The 24,563-nt window shown below is 37.9% G+C and overlaps 1 protein-coding gene across 2 annotated transcripts; it reads right to left on the reverse strand.

The window, feature by feature from the left end:
- Positions 1 to 8,296: 8,296 nt before the first annotated feature.
- On the reverse strand, positions 8,297 to 24,546 carry LOC110467627 (dol-P-Glc:Glc(2)Man(9)GlcNAc(2)-PP-Dol alpha-1,2-glucosyltransferase). Of its 2 annotated transcripts, none has more exons than XM_031507932.2 (3): positions 24,373 to 24,546; positions 23,992 to 24,189; positions 8,297 to 8,457 (listed from the first exon to the last, which is right to left on the reverse strand). In XM_031507932.2, exons 1-3 carry the CDS (start codon positions 24,535 to 24,537, stop codon positions 8,446 to 8,448), a joined length of 375 nt encoding a protein of 124 aa, XP_031363792.2. In that variant the 5' UTR covers positions 24,538 to 24,546; the 3' UTR covers positions 8,297 to 8,445. The 2 variants fall into 2 exon arrangements, with proteins under 2 accessions (XP_031363792.2, XP_021380513.2); XM_021524838.2 differs by lacking the exon at positions 8,297 to 8,457 and adding an exon at positions 19,305 to 22,146.
- Between the last annotated feature and the right edge of the window lie 17 nt (positions 24,547 to 24,563).

The following is a 24,563-nucleotide window of genomic DNA, read 5'->3' on the forward strand; positions in this document are numbered from 1 at the left end:
CAAAATAAGTACATTCTCAATACTGATCTTACAGAAATACAAATTAACTCTGCTATTGCAGCTATAAATTCAATATGGTCTTTTTACAGGTCTACCTGGGATACATTTTCTCTTCATTTTCTTAATTAGTCTTATATGTTCTTCTGGAAATCAAGATATGCAGTCATTTGACTTCTGATGTCAGGAAAAGCCTGAAAAAAAACCCTTCCGTATTTCCTTAGTTCCACCTCTTCATTTAAATTAAGTGTAATTTAAATAGCATCTGAAATAAAGGTATGTCATTGGCTGGGTGTAGAACATGATTCATAAACCTTTCACAAACAGCAGGGAAATAACAGCTATTCTGATTGCTATTGCATATATTTTTGGCTTTAAAAGCCCATCTACCGTGTCAGCTAATAGTATCAATTTAAGCCAAAAATAACTGTCACTTTTTCATTTTTAATTACTACATCTGTTGCCCCATTTAATCTTGGCATAATAAGACAATTGGACATTTCCAAAAATAATCCCACAAATTATTTCCAGGCTCATGACTGAACTGCCACTGCATAGCTGGAACACAGACCCCCAGAAGGACTTGCAGCAGTAAGCAATGCATTTTCTTGCACACAAATGGTTATAGTGAATTGCCAGATGTTTTTCTAACTAAAGATGCCTTTCTGGCATCCCTAATTTGACTCGGTCAGCAGCGCTGCTCTGGTCCCTGAGGCGAGGTGGGATAGGAGCTGGCGATGTGCCTGGGCAGCTCCTGGTGGCAAATCCACAGAGGCATCCTCTGCTAAACCTAATGGCACCAACGAGCCCTTGCCCTGCTCCCTGGAAGGAAATGTTGTGGTTTTTGGAAGGGATTGTATCCTTTGTATCCTGAAGTGCAAAAGGCCCATTCTGATGAGTGACACTGGGTGGATGTGGAGCTGGGCTGGAAAAGCTGGTGGGACAACAGGCACCAACAAGTGCAGCCTGTCCTAAGGTCACCCATGCCACGAAGGGGTGCAGACAACTGCCTTGTTCTGCAGACTGCTGTGGGAGAGCCCAGGAGGGCTGGCAGGGGCAGAAAAAGAAATACAAACCCTTGGGCTGGCATCACAGCCACATCTAGCAGCCTGTGGCAAGGTGGCATCGAAATGTGACACATGACAGCAGCACAGACATTCCTCACCACAGACAGACAGACAGACAGACAGTGTTTGTGGCATTGTTGGCACAAAAATAAATGGCATAATTTCTGCACGGGACTAGGCTGGAGAGAGAAGAATTCATAACAAAAAGCATCAGTTCAGAGGGTTCTTCTGATTCCTCTACAGTGCTGCTCTTAACGTTCCTTCTTTTCAAGGAAAACTTTAAAACCCTTTTCTTTTGGTTTTCAGCACATGAAAGCATGGTAGAGTATGTGGGATTGTCCTTCCTGGCAACTTGAAATCTATTATGATAGAGCAGCTAGAAAGAGTATTATAACATTTTCTAAGTACAATTTTGTTTATCTGTAGTTGCTGGGGCCTCGTTAGGTTTTTAAGCAATTTTAAATGAAAATAATTCTAGAATAATTCATGGCACTTACGTTTTGTTTTCATCTGCCTTGGAGTTTTTTGGAAGTTAATAAAATTAACCTGCATATCTTACTAATTGTGTTTACAGAAAGCCAGGCTGTAAATTCAGATTTCTAGCTTAATATTCTAAGATTACTGTCTTGGACTGCTCATTATCCATCCAAAGCATTTTATTTTTGCTGGAAACTTCAAATAAATGCATAGATTTATCTGCACCTATCAAATCTTTTAGATGAAATGCTTATTTTCCCTCCTTTTAATATAATAAAGTCTGTGGGGAATGCTGGCAGCAGTTTTTTGAGATATATCAGAGTAGAAGCAATGGCAGGGGAGAAGAAGCAAAAGATTGAGAGCATGGGAAAGGAGAGACTGAGCTTTGTTAAAATAACTGGCTCCCAGTAGCAAAAAAAAAAAAAAAAAAAAAAGACAAGTCTCTTGCTGACAATTTAGTGGTAAAAGCTTTGAGAGGCTTGTGCCTTTCTGCAATCTTGATGGAGATCTCCATGTACTGAAGCCAGCTGAATTAAATGCCATATTCTTCACACAAGCATCACAGCTGTATCTTTTGCTGGGTAGTGAACTGTAATAAGTTGATGTTGGATTTGAATGGGCTGCTATAAGGTGTCCACATCAAAAGAAAATAAAACATCCACTAGGAATCAAGGCTAGATAATCTGACCCAATATTGCTTTTTTAAATGTTCTCCAAAAAATTTTGTCTCTATTTGCAGGGATTTGAAAGCTTCTTTTTTGATTCATCAAATGAAATTATCAGAAGGAAACTACTTCAGATAAATACATCACTTGAAATGTTGATGAGTTCATTTCTGGCATTCAGGGAGCATTTCAATCAGCAGTGAAAAACATACCCCTTTTAGGTATATGGAGGAAAGATTACAGAACTCCCCTATCAAGCCATATCAAAACAACAACTAATATATATTGGATTATCTTCGACAGTATCAGCAATCAGATACTGGAGATTGGTTGAAAAAACATATTTGCTACATGGTACAGGCTGTGTCTATTTCAAGAGAACATCTTTTAAAAAACAAGGATGCATTATGGAAAAAAGATGCTCAAAAAACTCATTGGTTTTAAGCTCAATTGATCACCTGCTACACCATAGAGTTGATGATTGAACTATGCCATGGGCCATGTCCTGCCCCCATCAAAGCCCAGGGGAACCCAGAAATTCACTCAATAAACCAGAAAAACACCCTAATTTTCTTTTTCAGGCAAGGCTGTGGCAGGGCTGGAGACCAAGCCCTGACAGCACCACTGGGGCAGGGACTGGTGGCCCTGGACTGTGCTGAAATGGGATCCCAGGCCATGGGCAGGCTGGGCAGGAACATGAGTGCCCTCAAAGATCCTGCATGTCACCACAAGATACAAATATGGGATAGAAAATATAATCTTCTGCTTTTACCATATAGGAAGCAGAATGCATCCTTACTTGCAGGACATGAAGAAGCACAGAGGATTACAAAGGATTTTGAAGTGATGCTACCTGGTTATCTCTCTTTTCCTTCACCAGACAACCCCTTTTTAAATTACTACATTTCCTTGATGCATCATCGCAATTCTGTTCTTGCCTAAATCTGATCTTGTGCTGTTCCTTTCCTTTCTTTCTGAATGTGCTGTTTGATCCATTTCTCTGACAGTTCAAACTAGAGAGTCCATTGTAACGTCTGAGCTGGAAGTGTGTCTGCTCACAGAAAGAGGTTACCAGGCTTTATCCATCCCTGTAAGCTGTTTGATTTTTTAATTTTTTTTTTTCATTATTTATTTACTTGTTAGTACCCTTTTAGGAAGGGTTTTGTTTGTCTGCTGCTTCTCTAGAGGTGCATAATGGTTATTAATCTTCACCTATTTCCTACCTCTAAAAACAGTAAGACTTGAAAAATACACATTGCTTCTGTGGCCTTTGAGAAGAGACCAGAGAGTGTAAGCAGGCTGGTCCTTCTGTTACAAAATAGTTTCTCAAGTCATTGATGATGATTCTGGGAGAAACCAAAGCTTGAAAATGAAAAACATTAATAAACAGCAGAGAAAGAAGGGGATTCTTGATGCAATGAAATCACTGATTTAATTAAGATATTTTTCTTGGTGACATTTCCCACATTTTGTCCAATGGGAAATGAATTAATCTAAAAAAGATGCTTTTCTTTAAAAAAACCTAACTAATGGTCTGAGGCACAAGAAAACAATTATTTTTATTTTAAACTGTTTAAAGAAATTCTGAATTCAAAAGTTCAAATATTCTTTAAAGCACTAAAATTCTTTATCCATCCTTACTGAGGACCTACAGTATAAATATTCTGATTACTCAAAGATAGCATTTGTTTTGCTGGGAGCAGGGCTATGGAGGACATAAATAATACAGCCCATTACAGTGTCTGTTGTAGTGGAACAGCACAGCACTGAATGCTGCACACATTGACACATACAGTACATATTTTCTGGTATTTTCACCTCCTCAGCTTCTACATGGATTCTGTCACAAATGAATAATACTTGTTAGACTGGGTAACCTCAGAAATATAGGGGTCTTCCTTTTAGTATTATGCTACATTCCACCTGCAGTTTTTATATGATCTCTCTCTCTCTCTGTCTCTTTTTTTTTTTTTTTTTTTTAGTTATTTGACTGAATTCCATCTTGTCTTGTGCTTATGAAAGCACCCATGCATTCTCCCTCCAAGCCAAGGTCACTGCTCACCCAATCAGACAGACTGGTGATCCAGTGCCATCATACAACAAATGTGGCACAAATCATTGTACTCACAAATAACTACTATGAACAGAAACAGGAGCTTTGACGGTTCTTGTCATGGTCTGGGCTGATGTACAAAATTTCTGACAAAATATTTCATATTCTCAGAGAATGATGATTCTTGAGATTTTAAACTTGTTTTTCATTAAATTGCAGAGAAGTTCCACAAATTCAAAGGTGTGATGGCTCTGGTAAAGGAGCTGCATAATACTATTACTGTTAACATAAAATAATTAAATGGAGGTGTTACAAGATACCAGTGTGATTAAACTCTATTATTACTAATATCAAGAGATCTAAGTTAGGTTTTAGAGACAGCTGGACTACAGTACCTTTGGACTAGACATCTCCATCTGAGTGCTAAGACTCAACTTCATGGTCATGTGGTTATTACCTATTTCAACAAAAGATTCCCTCAGAGTTTAGGTAGAAGAGAAGGAAATGAAGGGCAATAAAAAGGAAAGGAGGGAAACTAATGCAAGTAAAGGACCTATTATCAAAATGCTGATTGTCGGTCCATGCAAGTGGCACTTTCAGGCCTGTGGGTCAAATTTAGTTAAATTGTTTCACATTGTTGCATGTTTCAGAAGTAAATCCAAATATAATTTTAAGACTTCATGGACAGATAGCATAGACAGTTTTTTGATTATGTTTCAACACAAGGCACAGAGTGTAAAGTCCATTAAATCTCTGCATTGTCTACAGATATGCTAAAAGGAGCCCTTTGCTTACATAGAAACATGCTTGTAGTGTTAGATGCCCACTGGCTTATCTAAAACATACTTGTAAAAAAACTTCAGAAAATCTTGGAGCTAGTGGAGTGTGGGATGTGAAGCCAGTAGCTACTCCCAATGTCACTGAGAGCCCCAAGTGGCACGAGCACCTGTGGCTCTTTGGGAGAAAATTCACCATAGGGATCAGAACACAGAAATTGTCGTGACATTCATCCTATTTTGTCCACCCAGACATAGCCAAATATTTGTAAGAATATGCACCAAGTGCAGCTATGCAGGGAAACATTCAAAATGCAGCACAACAGGTTTTGAAAGTGCTAATGAGCAGAGTGAAACACGGGCACTGTAGTCATGTACTTTGCAAGATCTTCTGCGGTGCCAGAATACTGGAGTCAACTCAGAAACCACATTTTAAAAGGATCTGGTAAACCTGACAGCTATCAGTGACAAATGACATCCTTTTAAGAGCAAATACCCTGCCCTGACTCCCCAAGTAAAATGCTAAGTGATCTGCTTCAGAACATTTTTAGTAAAACAGGCTCTGGTAGAACAGGAGATGCTGAACAAGTAGGGAGGGAATGTGAGGGAATGGAAGAAGCACATATTTCTGTCAGACACAGAAATGTAAATAATTTGTTACTGCATTCTTGAGATGAGTGATTAAACCCGTATTAAAAACTGTGGTTTGTAAACAGATGGCTTTACAACCCTGCTGCTGCTGCTGCTTGCAAATAAACACCACCAAGTACCAACATCAGCAGAAATGAGTTCTTCTGGTCTTCATAATGGAAGACCTTCACTAGAATAACAGCAAATGGCCTGTTGGTATATTCAGTCTTCTGTACCCATACTGCTTGGAAATTGGATGCCACCCTTCAATTTGTTCATGTTTTACAAGTTGACATGCAGCCTTTGACTCTAACTGGAAGTGATGAGCTTCACTACAGATCAAAGAAAAGCTGGTTTCAGAATGCTTATTTTAGATTTGCAACCACAGGCTCAATTAGTGCAAACAAGAGCAGGAGGAGTGGCTTTTAGCCAGACTTGTAGGAATCTTCTCCAGAGCATTTGCATGAGCATTGAAATGAGGTGACATGTAGTACCACAATAAAGGCAACCAAATATTCACAGTGACCCAGACAGATGGTCTTATAAAAAAACCTATGTATATTTGAGCACACTTCAGAAATTCAGAATTTGTTGGAGTTCATTTAAACACAAGTAACTCAGTCCTTGGCCAAAGCTGATCTGACTTAGGTTTGCAGGAGAGACACTGTCATTCCCAAATTCAGGCTGACCTCTGAGATATCCCTCTTCTCTTTTCCATCAAACACAGTAAAATGCCACTTTCAGATTTTATAATAATCCAGAAATGCACTCACTGACCTGGGTGTCTCAAATGCTCCTGAAGAGGGCTCAGCTGTTACCAGTAGCCACATCAGACCACACCAAGACCAGCTTTCCATCTCCTTCCCTGACTGGAGACCTTAAAGACAGAGAGCATGAAACCTCTCTAATCATGCTGTAGACTGAGACAAGGTCTTGACTCATTTTCCCAGGGAGATGTTACTCCTGCCCTCTTTCCCCTGTCACTTTACCCTCTACCATCACAGATTCAGGCCACAGCCTGGGGTCATGGCAGTGCTCCAATCTCAGGGAACAGCCTTTAGAAAAAAAATGTAGCTCAAGTGCCAACATCAATACAGACTTATTTCATTTGTCTGTATAAACTGACACTACTTAAAGCTCATTTTAGCAAGACCCATGGAAAACAGGCACACTGGCATGGGGAAGTAATTTAAAAACACGCCTTCTCTGCTCTGCTTCTTTTGTGCAGAAATCCTGCCCCAGGAAAGCCCCTCATTGACCCCCTGACACCATGCAGCAGAGCCAGGGGGTCCTTGGGGCACTGGGATGAAGGCCAGGGGGGATTCTGAGTTCATGTGGCCCGAGCAGAGGACAATGCCTCCCCCCACGCCAGGCAGGGCCTGCAGGTAGTGTCCTGGGGCATGGCTGCACCTCCAGCACCCGAGGGCCACTCAGGTACCCAGCAGGAAATGCGCCCTAGCTGGAATACCAAAATGAAAAGCAAACCCCTCTCTTCATCCTTATTGCAAAGGTGAGGAAACAGAGATAAAGAATCAGGTCTCCCAGATAAACTCCCAGCCTTAATCACACATTTTTATCAAACATGGTATTTCCCTTCACTTCATGCTTTTAAAAAGAGCTCTGGGAATGTGGTTTCTAAGTCTTGTAGATATGACACAATACAGAATTGCAAATGGAAAGGGCACTTCTTGCACTGTTCTATGGATGATTAAAATAGAAGATCCAAGGTACTACTTAATGTAATACTAATCTCCCACACAAAGACTTTCTCTCTTTCCCCAAAGTGAATTACAGGCTTTGTTACTAAAACAGTGAATCAATTTGAAGACACCAGAGTCATTGATAACTTTGCAATCTCCTAAATCTGTTAGGTTATTTAATGCATATATATAGGCTCCCAGTGCATTTATATGTGAATCCATATTTCTTGTCAGCATTTGTTATTTTATATTAGGAATATGATTTTTAAGTCATCCTCTGGGATCCTGATGCTATTGACAAGTTCTTTATTATACAGAAAAAGGATATTTGCAATGTTTTGGCATACATTACAATCAAGAGAAGCTAGAATTTTGGAAGAGAAATAAAAATGAAAATACAATTATTTTTCGATTACAGCACATTGTGTTTTTACTATGATTGGTACTAGATTTAAGGGTCAACACAAGAAGTTGCAATAATACACATAAATTAGAATTAGATTTGGTTTGAGCCTGATATAGCAACTTCCTATGAGTCCTTACAGGCGAGTTTTCAGCAAAGTGATTCTATTGGACAGTCATCATACCAACAATAAAGCTGTAGGACTTTGTTGATCACTATGTCACTATCAGCTTCAATTACAATACTTTGTCTCTGGCCAGGTGGATTAAAATCTGAATGATTTTAGTAACCAAAGTCTGAGTAAGAGTATACTCTCTTTTTTTTTTTTTTTTTTTAATCCAGTGGGATCAGAAAGCTCTTTTTCCCTGAGCTGCATAGTCATTTATTTGTGAGAGATGGATATACTTGGAACAGCTCCTGATACAGTGATATATCTAATATCCTGTGACATCCCATCCTTAAGGAGAAGGGTGTTCCTGAGATTTGTAGATGCTCACTTGGAAAAAAAACAACAAAAGTCAAAGGATCTTCAAAACACACAGAGTTTTATTAGTAAATCACACACTTGCCATGGAAACCAGTATAAGTTAGTCTTTTATCTTCTAGTAAAAGCACACAACCAGCTATTGGCACTTGAGACATCACGCTAATCCATTATCTTCTGGGCTTCTGCAGTATCAAAGGAGCAACTGAGCATAAGGAGAAAGTTAAAATACCCTTTCAGTTTAATTTCAATAAACCTGGTATTTATTGAACATTTTTTTTTAATACAAAAACAAACCAAAGCTTTTGGAAATAATTTAAGTCATCATCTGTTACATCTCCCCAGATTCTGACCACAAGAACATGACAGATTTATTTTCTTTGCATCTTATTTAATTAACATGCCTTTGGAGAAGCAGTGGCAGTGGCAGCAGGGACCACCCCTGACATTCGCTGAATTCCAGTAAGCATCTTCTGTCCTCCTGCAGACAGGCTTTATATGACAAGTGATTCTTTATGGCTGACTAATATGCCTTGGGTCATGTTTATGGTTAGCACAGATACTTGTAGTGCAGATATGACAAACTACAACATGTGCCACTTGTAATTTTCTAATGAAAATATCATACTCTCCAAGAGAGGGAAAAAAAAGAAACAAGCAACAGCTTCATAAAAGAACATCTTTCAGGATGTTCTACTTAGGCAATACCTAATTCCAAGCACACCAGCATTTTATTTTCATTTGGACAGAAGATCATTACTTTTTGAGGCAGGAATATTTTGTGTTAGAGAAATGCTATAAATCAAATGCAGTAAGTTTCCAATAGTAAGACAGTTAAGAAATCCTGGCTATTTAAGAGCAACACAGCCCTATTTGCAATGAACTGAAAAACTGAAATGACAGAGACAGTGCCAAGGTCTCAGCTTTTTCCTTATTATCCATGTTGTACAGTAATAGGTGAGGTGAATAACAAAAACCATCATTGCTTGAATCAGGAGCTCTCAGCACTGTGGCTTTCATCCGTAGGTCACCTACCTGCTCTCAGGTTTAAAACTGTCACTAATTATTTTAAGTTTCCATGAAGGAAAAGGAGCAAATTGGGCACATAGCCAGAAAAGCAAAGGCTGATGGGAGCTCAGCTCTTCAAGAAATACTGAAAGTATTGCAAAAGTTGTCTTGAGTTCTTGAGCCCCATCATGGCACCACCACTCACTCCTGTGAAGGAGCTCTTCAGACAGAAGGAAGAAGCCATCTTACTAGAAATCTGGAAACTGAAAGACTTCTGTTGATAATTACACTGTACTTAGGCTTCTCTTCTTCATTCACCCACTTTGGGTTCTTCTTTTTCTAGAAAATATGTTTTTATTTATGTTTTATTTGTAAATGATTTATTTAATTTGAACAATAAAGGAAAGAATTAATAGGAGCAGTAGGAATTTGAGTATATTGACTCTTGTTGTTCAAGAGGGGAACGAGTCCAGTCTGTTCTTTATGATTGAAGACAAAATATAACGGTTAATTTTTACATCTTTATTTTAAATCAGAGTCTCTTTTTAAATAATAATAAAAGATTAATCTTGAGTCTAATGTTTTTTCTTCCATGAGGACTTGTATTTTCGCAAAGAGCTACAAGGAAAGGAGATTATCCAACACATTTCCTTCAATAAACACTGATTGTAATTTTTTGTTAGGTTATGTGCATTGGTAATATATTTATCCAAAGCAATTTTAGTATTAAAAAATAAATTAAGTATAGAACAAGAGGATAAGACTGGTTCTACATAAATAACTCATCATCTACTTATAAAAAAAGCTTTGTAAAAAGCCATGAGATGCAGAGGGAAAATAAAGGCAACACACAAAATTCAGAAAAATGTCCTTATCCACTAAGAGGAAAGCTAATGACACTAGTTTGTCACATATCACAGACAAAATGCAAAAAGAAGAAAGTGACTGGAAATTAAAGAAAAAAGCCATTCACAAGTGCCACTTGACCACTATCAGCAGCTGCACTCAAGGATTTTGAAGGACATCAAGCTCTAATGGGCCACCAGGGAACCTGTCTCACCAACAGAAACCAATGTAAGGTCTTTCAGTCTGTTAGAGAGACTCATGTACATGAAAAGCAGTAAAAAAGTGTATTTTTTCTGTAGTCACATGTCTAGAGAAAATAATTTTTCATGCATTATCTCATCCACTCACCACTACCTTCTATGGGAACCATATGACAAAAAGTACAGAAAAAGGCAAGAATGCTATAAGGTGAACAGCTTTCATGTCAGTTCTAAAAAAACTACATTTAGTGTATTCTTGAGTACAAGAAATTAAGAAAACATGGTGCCTTTGTTTCTAAATCTTAGGACATCAAAGCCTGAATCATAAGATATAAGTGTAGGTCTGCATTTGTGCCTTTCAAAACATCTTCCTTGGGTGATTTAGGGACACAATGTATATTAGATCAAAAATGAGAACCAAAACATCAAAAAACAACCTTGGCTTTTGGGTTCCCAAAGACCCATCCATTCCCAGGTTGAGCAAATGCTGATGCTGCAACATCTCAGAGGAGGAGGCCAGGCTGGGCTAACAACTGACATGCAGTTTTATGGCTGCCTTCAGTGCTTCTTGGAGGTGGTGTAGTGCAGTCTGCTGAGCTCAGAGCCTTGTTACATGATCTCAGAAAAAGGCAAAAGGGCTGTCAGCTCACCCCAGCTAAAAAAGATCAATCATCTGATGAGGCACTACTCAGAAAACCAAGACAAGCAGATCTCCCACACTGCAAATTTTGCTTCTGACAGCCAGGGTAGGATGATCACACACTCCTGGCCAGGCCAGTCTTTTTGATGCCATCCCAATGAAGCTGATAAGTACAGCCTACATTTGCATCAATTGAAATCCTTGCCCAAATGAGCACTGAGCTTTGTTTTTCAGCATCAGGAATGACATAAAGAAACAGTCTGAGCATGCCAGGATGGCTGGGACAAATCCAGCTACAACTGTGGACAGTCTGTGGCACATGCTTACATGAAGAAGAGAGGTTGGCACAAAAGGAAGAACAACCAAGCAAAAAGAGGTACAGCCTATGGTGGGAGGAATGGGATCACTCATTAGAAAGGGATGAAAATGGAGGCTGAGGGTCCTTACTGTGGAATTTATTACCGGCCTAAGCTTCCTGCAAATGCACACAGCATTACTTTTATCTTTTTCTCCATGCAACTTACCAGGAGTCCTACAGTTTTTCCTTTTATATGTTATCAAAATATAGAAGTCCTAGTGAAGGTTCAAAGGAAAATATCAGATTAATAAAGGTATTTAGAATGATAAAAATGCACATGAGCACATGAACAAGTAGATCCGCCTTTTCAGATTTGGCGCACAGCTGTTTTCTACCTTATATGAGCTGACAACAGAAAATCGTAAAAAGAAATCTTTTCAGCTTTGTATTTCCTTGTATTGTTCCATTGTTGTAAATATCAAACAGTAGTTTTATGGAAAAAAAAAAAGTAGTCAGTGCCCTGAATTTTATTTTCTTTTTTAACATTATATATTATAGTGAATATACATATCCAAAAATCAGTAAGGTCTTTATGCCTTGTTCTTTCAGGCTGCAAGATTGAGTGAACGCAGCTGAAGCATTCCAGAAGTCGTTATTATTTCTTTAGTGTGTATTTCCTGTTGATTTATATCCTCTAGTGTCCTCAGAGAATGCAGTATTGAAATGAAAATAGATCCATCTCATGAAGTTGTACCAAGTACAATTTCAATTAAATTAGTGTGTGGGTAATGGAAAAGAGAGTTGGATTGTAATTACCTTCTTCAACTCTGCCTTGGAAGTGTATGTTCAAAGGACCAAACAAATTGTCAATATCTATACACTTGCTGAGTAACATGAAAGATTAAATCTGATACCAAATTATCCTGTCTACTTTATGCTAGATTTAATGAGAAAATAAAGTATTGAATATATCCTGTCAATACACACTGTTGTTGCATTTTGACTGCAGGGTATAGATCCATTTGGTCAAAGTATTACTCGTGTTAATGCATAAACACTTCTTTAATGTAATAAAACAGACCTCCAAACCAATTTTTCATCCAAGCGGCAATAAAGCCACGTCGAAGGAAGAGGATCTTGTATTGTGAAAGAAAACACAAAAAGGGCTGAAGAACATTTATCATGAGATCCATCACGGTAAAACCCCTGGAGAAGACTACAAGCTGATTTTGACAGGCTAGTTTTTTGCCAAGTAACTGCAGACTAACAGTTAGTTAGATGTTAGGACTGACTTTAAAGGCTTTTCTTGCTGGTTTATTCTCTGACAAACTGATGGACAAGAAAGTTCAAGAGCATCAAGTATTCTATTGTGTGTGACTTAAATAACAAGGTAGAATCTTCGCAGGTGTTAACATCTTTGATTCAGATTCAGTCACAAATGTCTTTAACTGGTCTTTGCTGTAATTGCATGCTAAGGTTTATAGAAGACTAAATTGCTAGTAGGATGGACAATTGTTTTCCAGAAAGACTCTTTATTCACAAAGAAGTTTTAATTATAATGCTAGGATTTGAGAGTGCAAGGGGAATGAACCCACCAATTGATGGTGGTGGTAAGGTTTTAATTCAAAGTCAAAGGCTTCCTGCAAAGTTAGCAGATCTGATAGATGTTTAAAACAATGACTAAAGTCCTCTAGCCCTCAGGAAGAGTGATTCTATGTATTAGTGGATACATAGAGCCCCATCAGGGGAAATGAAATTTGGTTTAGTCAGTATAAGGATAAGAAAAGCAGGATAAGAATTCCTTACAGAATTCTCATAATCTGAATGCATTTATTTTTAATTTGACAGAAAATTCCTGTGCTAGAACTCTACAAAGAAACTGTGACTCAAGGCAAACACAGCCAATCTCTCTATACAACAGCAAGCTACTTGAGTTAGTCCTGGCTTTGGAGGTCCCGATGGTAATCAATCAATTAAATTTACCTCCACAAGCATTTAACTTCACGGAGCTCTACAGTAAACAGACAAATCATAAACTGCTCAGCCAAACTGAAACTTCACATGCCCAAGCTACTACTAACATAGTAATAATCAAGGAGAAGCAAGCAAACTGTTATGTATATCTCCAGCCATTTCACTAATAAAGATGAAAGCAGTTGTTATGGGAATTGTTAATATATTTATTTTGGGCTGAATTTTCTGTTAGCTTGACTTAAGAAGTCAAAAATTGATGCTTCATGTACAAGGTAGCCAGCATGCTCCTCCCATGAGCATGCGTAAGAGTATCTCTTAAGAGCAAGAGTACTCATTTACTCCTAAGAGTATTCATGTATAGAAGGCGCCACAGACCTTGTTTCAGCTAAACAGAGCAGGGGGCATATATGATACTTCTTCCTTATAGAAAAAGATCTCAGAAGGTTTGTGAAGTCTTCGATTATATTAATCATAACTTCTTTATGTGCTGAAAATAAAGCTAGGGAAAACCAATCTGGGATGCCAAATCCTCATCTCTCTGTAGGTCAGTAGGTTATGAAGCTGTTGTGCTGTGAGCTGCACACACCACCATAAATTTTACGTATCTGTACAAATGGAGAAGGAAAATGGAGAGAATTGTCTTTGCACAGATGTAGCAAGAAGATCACAACTAGAGAGAAAAGTTCCTAAGAGTAGAAGCAATTAATCTCTGCAAAAGCTCATCTAATAAAATGGCAAATTCATCACTACTTGACTGCTTTAAATAGAGTGTGTTTTCAAAAGATGAGCTCCATTTGAGCTTCAAAATATTAAACTCCACAGGATTCACTTACATAATGTGGAAAGTAACTTCCTCCTTGGTAGGAGTTCTTGGATAATAAAGTTTTGTGGCCACCTGTCAGGCAAACAGGCCATTGTAATGCTACACCCCTCTTCCACCTTCACAGAATTTAAGTAATATATATTTTATAAATAGTATAGGAGGGAGAAGTGAAATTACTAGTATTTATCTTGAAGGCAAACTTAAAGCTTCCCTCAGACAACAACTACTTACAGAATCTCAAATATATTTTCTTAATTCTTAAGAAAACTGTCAGACACCTAACTTCTTTTTTGTTTTAAGCAAGCTATTCTGCTTCCTTGTTTCAGAAAAGAAGGCAGAAAATTCCATCCTAGTAATAATTAAGAGAACAAAACTCACTGTTATTGAAGCAAATGTGCACTGGTATTATTTTAGCAAGGATACATACAACTCTTTACTATAAACAGTAAATAAATTCCTTTTCCTTTGACATGTTCCTGCTTCTTTCTCCAGGGGCTGGACCTGAAGAGAAAAGGTAATTCCACAAGGCTTCTTGAGATTTTAAAGCAAGTTAACAACACATTGGATTGGGCTGAAACTTTTCAAATTTAGCTAGCAGAGTGACTGCCAGGAAAATCAGCTCAAACACTCATCATTCTGGCCTCAAGCCTCGGATATGAGGCTTCCCCAGCTCAGGAGTGCCCTGCCTAGCACCAGCAAGCAGCTCACACTAGAAGGTGGTTTCAATGAGATGTCTGGCAGATGAATTCTCACCTTCACAACTATCTCTAAGGTAAAATAATGCTATTGGCAATAAGTATGTAGTGCTGTAGCAGCTCAGGAATGCACAGAGCAGCCAGTAAGGAAGGAATCCCACATGCAGCACACAAAACACCCTCGCTGCCCTTCACCAGGACTATGGTTATACTGTGCTTACTCCCACACACCAACAACGTGGTGGCATTTGATCACCACTGACGCGGAGGGTGAAGTGCTACTCCTGGAATCAGTGATGTTCCCAACTGTGTTTCCTTTGTTCTTTTGAAGCTTGTCATTTAAATTTCAGTGCAGCCAGGCAATGCTTTGAGATTTGATGGGAACACAGGACAATGCAGCATGATTTACATATACTAAACTTGCAGGTCTAAAGTATTGCCCTAAAATTGGACTCCTGCCAGTGATAATCATTCTTTTTTCATTATATTTTACAAGATTATTTCTATGACAATACTTCTAGGAGAGTTGATAAGAAAATGTCAAAATGTAGTCTCATTAAAGAAGATGGAATGTAGCTAAGGACATGGACTCTTGCAATAACATCTTGAAAAGGCATAGACTGCTGTTACTAATAGCAGTTCAACCCAATCTGAATTAAATGCATGGGATATTAATTTACACCTACATAAAACTGGGATATAGAGCACATGGGAAACATTGCTTTAACATTTACTTTTTAAGACAGATCACTTTTGTTTTATAAACCCATCAGCAAAGGAGTGAGAGATGGGGAGACTGAGTGGGAGGTGGCCAGAATCCAATTTTACTGTGGACTACATACGCTTACATACTATTCTAGGAAGGCTAGTAATTTTTTACTACAATGATTGGGTTAATCATCACATAAACAAACTTATACATTTTGCAACACTTCTTGCTTGTAGAAGTTGATTCAATCTTCTTTGTCACCAGTCTCATCCAATAATCCTGTAATCTTCAAAGTTCTGTTCTTGCCTAGGCGTCCTGATTATCAAATCTCTTATGTTAATCAGGTTCAAAATACATCATAAACCCACTAAAGTATCTGGGCAATTGACAAGGTGAAAATCAGCTAGCCAATGTTTTTTTGAGCATTTCGATGGGAATCAAATGGGAATCACAGGAAAATGTGATTTACATATATTAGAGATCTGAAGAGGGTGTCTGAAAGTGGTCTCTGAAACAAGGTTGAAGTGAGGTCAAGGTAACAAGTGAGAGGACCAGATGAAATTGCCTTAAGTTTAGATTGGATACTACAAAAAAAATCTTCATGGAAAAGGTAGTCAGGCTTTGAAACAGGCTGTCCAGGGAAGTGATAGAATCACCATCCCTCCAAGGGTTCAAAAGGTGCATGAATGTGGCAAGTGGGGATGTGGTTTATGGCAATAAAGGTGGTACTGGGTTGATAGCTGGACTCAATGATCTTATGGGTCTTGTCCAACCTTAATGATTCTATGATTCCATAAAAATGAAAGGAACTCCTTCCCTATTTGTGAATACACAGCTGTGTCTCAAGCAAGCTCACATTTCCTGAGCACAGCAAGAACAGTTTTTTATTCACAGATGCAAAGTAAAGCGCTAAAACATCTTCCAACAAACCAGCTCACTGTCAGATTTCAGCAGGATCATTCTCCCAAAGATCCAGCCAGCTGTAGCAAGCAGCTCTCCACTATCACCACTTAGCCAGCCACAGTGCTCTGCTAAATTCAGTGGTGCCCCAGAAGCGCCCACTCGCTCCTGGCAGCCTTGCACACTCCCAGCTATGGCAGCCCTGCCATCACAATGACCTGCAGAAACATTTTTCCTCTTGCTTCCTGCTCCTCCCATCCCAGCTATCCGTGAAGCCGAAGGAATAGCATGAAGTCCGGAGCATATTCTCACATCAAGCAGAAAAACTGGCAAATTAAAGGCATTTTAGCTACATATGGCTAGGTAGATTAGCATTTCTGTCTCATAGAGATCCTTTTTGTTTGCAAAAAGATGTTTGTTAGCAAAACCAATTATCTGCATCTATCTAAAGCATACTTTTAAGAAGGATGTTATTCTATAAAACATGCCTCAGGTGGCAGAAAAATGTCATTGAATTGAAAATAAAAAGCATGTCTTATCTAACAAGGGATAAGCAAGGAGTGCAAAGTTTTTCAGGGAAAAAAAATTAGGATGCTGAATATAGACAAAGTTTAAGATAATTAGAAGCATTTTCATGGACTGGAGTTTACAATTTTTCATTACATGAAAACTAGATGATGCATTTAGAAGACTGTACATTGACTACTATAGGGCCAACAGATACCTGAACATTTATAGTTTGTATGTGTATAGTTTGTATTTGTATTTTATATGTGCATCACCCAAATAAGAGTGAATATTTTAGAAAATCACCACATGTCAGTCTCAAAAGCATAATTATTCTACTCTTCTCAATTTGTCTTTCAGGGTTTTTTCTTCTTAGACAGAAACAAATAGAATGAATATGCAGAGAAAATAAGAATACTGTGAAATTTAATATTAAAACACCCCAAGGAAATTTGCTAATCTGCTAAAAATTGTATCTTTACAACAGTAGGCCTTCAAGTTTAATTTTGTTCTCTTAGAGCGGACATGAAAATTTCACAAACAGAAAAAAAACCACAGGAAAGACACTTTAAAGATGAATAAGCCTTGTTCTAGTAAAACTGAACATACTATATGTATTCAAAATTAACAAGGATATTATAGCTAAATCAGTCACTAAAACAAGCAACCAGCCATGAGAGAACTTGGAAGTTTTCTAATTATCAGAGTGTTGCTGGAACATTATGATTTCAAGCAGCATTGCTCTAAGCACTTGGTCACCTCAACAAGACAGCACAGGACTGCCACCTTGTGAACAAGGAAAAACAGCAGAACTGCATTAGCAGGACAAAATTCAGCTGCCCCCAGACACTACAGAATACCTTTTACTCACTTTCTAACAGAAGTAATCCATCTTATTTATCAACCCTCTAGAAAATTAACAGATAAAAAATATTTCAGCATCACTTATGGTATAAAATTCTTGCTAATTCTGAATAATAACTGTTGACAAAGAAGTTAAAAGGAAAGAAATATAGAATACTCACAAATAGCAAGAAATACAGTTCGCAACATAAAGGATTATCAAACTTCCTATCTTGCTGAATAACAATGTATTTTTAACTAAACGAAAAAAACATGTTCAATTGCTTGTATTTTTTCCTCCACTTCAAAACAATTCAGCCATGCTGTGACTGTTCAGCTATTTTTATCATTCCAACAATTACTGAAAGATCGTCTTATTTATAAGTAAAAATTAAAACTGAGCTTTTTTTTTTTTCAAAGCAGCCATTATAGAAATGTTATTTTTGATCTTACCTTGAATACTTCAAGAAATTTGTGTGATTTTATTTTAAATTCATAACTAATAAAATTTACAAGAAATTAACATTTCAAAGTTGTTCTAAGGAATTTCACTGACATCTGCTGAGAATTAACCTAAAATAAGCAATTATAGTTCTATTGAATCTAGAAGACCTTGGCAACATGAAGCAGCATAAAAACAGCCCTTTTTGCATGTCTTTAAGGAAAACAGTTAATAAATTAGAAACAACTACAATGGAAATGTTTCAGGGGCAAAATACTGAAATCCATTTTTCAATGGATTTCAACAGTGTTATTGCTACCTGTCAAAATTCTAGGAAATACTGATGGAATTTGGAGACCTTTCTTTATGACCAGTTCTGATACAAATATAACCCCTCTGATTTCTGGACTGACTTGGCTAACATGGAATATTACCTGCAAACACCCTCAGGCTCACGTGCAAAAGTGAAAACGTAGCTTTATTCTACAAATACTCTCTCCTTTCATACTTTAGTAATTCATCAACTTCCCACTAAATAAACTTTTATCAACTTAGCCTGCTTTCAAAGGAGCAAAATATATTAAGCATATGTACTTTTAAACTAAAACCTGTAAGTATAGTAATAAATTCCACTATAAAATATTGTGCCATTTCACAGTACTGGTTAAACAGCCCCAACAGGTCACAGACATCTCTCTATGTGTAATTTTTCTAGGGTCTCCTGAGCTCCTGAGGAGCTCATTAGAAAGGTATTGTGCTCTACATTTTGGTGTACATTTTACATTCACTTTTCACAACAAAAAAAAAGTCTTAAAATTGTTTTTAAAATTGTACATATTTAAACTGGTTCTTTTCACTTGAAACACAGCTGTTACTTCTGTTAAAAATAGGAAGCATGAACAGCCTCTCAACAGAGTTGATACTGGATGGCATTTGAAACCAGTAAAAACAGACATACTGGAAAAAACACCTCTTGACTACACTGGGATCTTTGCAAGGGAATTCTTTTTATCAAGGGAATTAACACCTGCTCCCCTACATAAAACCAGAAAAAAATCTTGGATCTAAGATACAACTGGAATACTAGACAGAGCCCCATGCCTTTCCATGTTACCATTCCAACTCAGTATTTCAGGACACAAATGAAGTTGTACTTAAGCAGACAAATGCTCTTTATCTTATGATTTTATTGGCATGGCATACAAAAACAAAATTGGAAGCAGAAGGCACACAATACTTCCCTTCTCAAATCTGTGATACTGAAATCACAACACAATATCCTGGACTCTGCCAGAACCACACTGGATTCTTCAAAAGCAATCCATTTCAGGTGTCTTTTGTCCCTTGAACCTGAAGAAAATAGGGACTGATTGAAAATGGCTTTCCCTATGGTACACACTGACAACAAATTACCAGGCTGGTAAAAGGCCAAGAAGAAAAAGCGACCTGGCAAATATCCCGAATTCAATACAAACACACCTACTCATTGAAGAGTGGCAGGAGGGTTTCCTTGGGAGAAACAGGGTTGCAAAGACTCTGATCAGAATCTGAGCTGCCACACCCACACAGTGCTGGCACAGGGAAAGAATTGGAGGCAGGACACGGATCTTCATTGTAAAAGACACCAGTAACAATACTGACCTGAGCCCGTAACTGCCCAGAACTGAGCTCTTGAGAAACTATTCCAATTCAGAGTGACTTAAGTGGCAATAATATGATGTTTGCACAGATTTGGCTGAAGTATTATCAATAAAGAACATACTGAATTTAGACAAGCTATACAGTGCCTGAAGTTTTGGAGACCACTCTCCCCTGTCATATAATTCAGCAATCAAATGTTTTTGAAACTTAATAAAGTGATTTACTTACAAGAACCATTAAAGCCTTCATTTACTCTGATGATAGTGCACACTACATGCTTTTAAATATATATACATACCTATATGTATATATACATTGCATTTCACCTTTGTCAACCAGAATATATACACTCAAGTTCCATTAAAAATGAAAAAATCCTTAAAAAATAGTTCAATAATGCCATCAGTACTTCTTGGAGATTACACATCAAAGATCTTTGAAACACTCAGTGTAACTCAGAAGTGCACTCAGAGTCGATTTCAGCACAAACCTGCGAGCACAGAACCACAGGACATAAAAGCTCAATTATTTAAGAGGGCTGCAATCCACTGCACATTGCAGTCTGACATTTGTAAACTACCCCCTTTCTAACAGGTCATTTTACCAACTGCCATTTATGTTTCATTGTACAGTAACATTTATTCATCCAAAGAAGGTGCACACACATAGCATCTGCTGTGTTTTCTAAATATCAGTTTGAAATAAAATGTTCAAAATTCTCTAGTGGTTTGAGAGCCCATTCTGCTTACAAAACTAATGTAGGCATTTACTGACAAAAAAAGTAATGAAAATCCAGTGAGACGTAGGAGGCTTTGAAAACATTGTACTTTAATAGTGGTTTATACTTTGACCACTAGTAAATCTAGAAGGAAATGGCCTGATCTCAGGAATAAATATGCACACATATAAATAAACAAAAAAGCTGAATAGACTGAAATCTTTCTTTTGCAAAAGAGAACCCTCTGAAACATGCTTTTATAAACTATTATACCTTCAAGGGCATGTTATATAATATTTCATTATCATGAAAAATGACAGTAAACATCTCCCTTATTTTACATTAATTACAGAAAAGTGTTCTCACATTTCCCCTCATATTGAATTTTAAAATTTTCATAAATTCAATATATGGAGTATCTTCACATTATAACAATCTTGCATTTGGTTGCAACAATATAAGCAAAAGCTTACTTCCCAATTCCAACTAGGGAAAACAGTCCTTACATGATGCAAAACATAATGTTTCATCCAAAGTCCAGTCCTGAAACAGAACTGTGTTTTCCTACAGGTATAAAAGTATAAAAAAAAAAAGTCACCACATAAATCTCTGTACTTCATCACTATTTTCCCATTGGAATGTTCTATTTAGAAAAAGATAAAAAGTTACAGCATTAACTAAAATATAAAAAACAAGCTCCAGAAGTTGTCTATATAGAGACGGAAATGGAATATTGAGCCTATATATTAAAAATGGCAAAATAAAGTAACGAAATTCTAGCAATTTTTGAGGAACAGTGACTGCTAATAAACATACAAAATACATTAAGATCCAGAATATTGACTTTGATTTTAGTGTATCAGCAAAACTCCAGCCAGCAAATATATAGAATGGAACTAAGAGGTATTTTACAAGCTCGTGTCTTTGGAACACTTTTCTCCAGACATAAAATGTATAATGCCTGTTATCTGCTAGTAAATACTTATGGACATAGGTAAATTTCCAGATCAGGAATAAAGAGATGACAGTGACTAAGCTATACTGCACAGGGTGCTTTCGTAATGACAAAAGGAATTTCCTGATTTTTGAAGGGGTCAGTAGATGAAGAAATGCAAAAAAAGCAGTAAAGGACAGAAAATAGAACAGCTGAGGGAAGTGCAAACAGGCTTCATGACTACTTCTATCACCAACAACTATTCCACCATTGATGAAGACAAAAACAAAGAAGAGAGATACTAATACAATGTATGGCCAAGTTAAAGCAGTAAGTGTAACTAATTTTTTGGGTGACAAGAGATACTCGACAAGAAACTGCAGTATTCTGGTCAAATCTGAAAATGATCCTTTCCTGGAAGAAATCTTTTCATCTTTCTTTTTCTGCAACTCAATCTTCCAGGCTTCATTTAGCTTCTCTGCAACAACATTTCCAGCACAAAAAACTGTCCACACAATATTTGTCTGACGAAACATGAAGCCACAAAATCCAAGGAGAGCAGAAGTTTTATGGTTACCATAAAGGCACATTAAATAGGAAAAAAGAGTAAAAAATACTGATCCCGGATCCGTATAATAAAGGAATGTAAAAAAATAAAGGGTGGGAAACACTGCAAGAGTTAATGCACACAAGATTCTCTGGAAACCAGACACAGCCTAAAGAAGAAGCAGAAAAATGTAGTTAGACAATGCTCAATAAAATAAAATAGTATATTAAAAGAAAACTAGTATAACTCTTGAGAATTCCATTAACACAGTATAACATCTCCTGTGTTCTTTTTTTCCACTACTGCACAAATGCTATATTTTTCTAAAGCTCCTGCTATGTTAATACAGTTACACAATGTTAAAATCCAAGTGAAAATCACAGAACATTACTGCAGTTGAGTTAGAAAGGTGGCAATGAAAATATACCAACTTCTTTCATATGCCAGGTGTGAATGTATTTGTGGTATTAAAATCATGGTGGGGGCATAACTGCTCTCATGATTTGGATAAATAGGCTGCATTAATAGGCAGAAGAAGATAAAATAAATGCTTTATTCCCCTGCAATCTCACCATGAGATTCTGTTTATCTATATGACAACACCATTCTGTGCCTCTACTATCACCTCTTTTGAAGGCCAACTCCAAGTTTCTAATCTTTGATGTAGCTTTTATTATTTATCCTCATTATAACTAATATTAGAGTAGGATAATACATTTCTAAAAAGGTAGAAGACCATGCAGTTAATAACTCTTCCCAATTATTCCACTCACTACATGACAACACCACAAATCACAACATTAAAAAATGCTGCATGATGTTTCTGAATGATGTAGTGTGGGGTGAAACAGCAACTTATCACCTTACAAGAGGAATAAAGAAAACACTGAAATCAAAGAAATGTCAAAGGATAACTAAATGCTTATACTGTCACGAAACTTGTTCTTACATTTATATTTCCACTTTGAAGTATAAAATTAAAAGTGAAAAATATTTATTTAATCTGATCTGATTCTGAACAGTGTTATCATTTGCTTAAAAATGAAGAGATTTCCTCTAATACACCAATTTTCTTTATAGTAAAGGAATCCTTCAGTTATCAGGGAATAGAAAAAAATGTTTTAAGGTTAAAAGTTTTAAGCTTAAAAATATTTTAAGGTTACTTTGTTTAAGGTAAAACAAAGTAACTTTACTAATGTGGAAGATTTAAAATAGGCTATTAACCACTAAAACTTTATTTACTGCAATAGTAGGTGCTTCAAATTTTTAATATACACCATTCTTGTATGCAAGCTGAACTGTTATGGTCTGGATGTGTGAACAGCTAGACAGGTAAGAACAGGCTGGATGGTGAAATGGTTACACTCTATACAAAGGACAGTAATAACCCAAGTACCACAGGGATCAATATTGGGACCTGTCCTGTTTAATGGTTTTATCAAAGACAAGAAAGCAGCAAGAGTACACTGGTAGCAAGTCTGTAGCTGACACTGTATGAGCAGGACCAGGCAATTTGCTCAGAGGTATAGCTGTCTTCTAGAGTGACCCACACAGGCCAGAGGAATGAGGTAACAAATATATGATGAAATTCAAAAAGGCCTAATCCAAAGGCCAGCAGCTTAAAAATAAGAAATCCCCTTAAATGACACAGGCTGCTTACAGAGCAGGTGAGGTGCTGCTGTTTGTTTTGTGAGAACTCTTAAGCAACTCCAGCTAGATGAGCATCCAGACCTTTGGATGATAAGTCTGCATATCTATTAAGTTTTATTTCAATAGGACTCCTACTTGTGTGCAAGAATGAATTTTAGAGGACTGCACCTTGTGCAAGAAAAAAAAAGTATTAAAAATATTAAAAATGATTAGAGAATAGGAATGTGCCTTCTTGGCAAAACTGGTGGTGGTACTCGCAGTTACATAAGACTAAGAACACCTCACCTAGGTAGTGAAGGGAACATACATTAAGCCACCAAAGTTGCTTGTATGAGGTCATAATATTGCTTTACTTTGACCGTACCTTATTCTTGTGATGGATCTTGAACAGAAGCAAATACAGTAAATAGAAGTTCCCAGCACTGAAGAGGAGATTGATAAACCTGAGCATCCCCACGGAGCACACCACGCTTCCCGTCCACCCGAGGAGCCACGCCGCGGGCTTCACCACTCCCACGGAGAGCAGGTACAGGCCGGGCAGCGTGGTGATCATGGGGTCCCACTGCAAAGCGACAACAGCGTTACGGGGCCGCTGCCACACAGGGCCCCGGCCCCGCTGCACCGCCCGCGGGCTCCGACAGCTCCTGCCCGCGGGCTCCGCACTCTGCCCGGCCCCATCCGCCACCAAACCCGCGTTCGGCCCCGACCCCGAGCGGCTGCTGGCCTGCTGTGATCGCTCCCCGACCTGCAGGAAGCGGCCGTGGCAATAGGCCTGCGCCTGCGGGACGTGGAACACCTCGTCCATGTAGGGCCCGCGCTGCCGGCGGCTGACGGCCGCGAAGAGCAGGCAGGACAGCAGGAAGGCGCCGCTGATGGCGCCCGAGAAGCCGTAGGCCTCGGCGCGCTCCATGCCGGCTCCGCGCCGGCCGCGCTGGG

Source organism: Lonchura striata, chromosome 5, assembly GCF_046129695.1.
Source record: "Lonchura striata isolate bLonStr1 chromosome 5, bLonStr1.mat, whole genome shotgun sequence".
Lineage (NCBI taxonomy): Eukaryota > Metazoa > Chordata > Aves > Passeriformes > Estrildidae > Lonchura > Lonchura striata.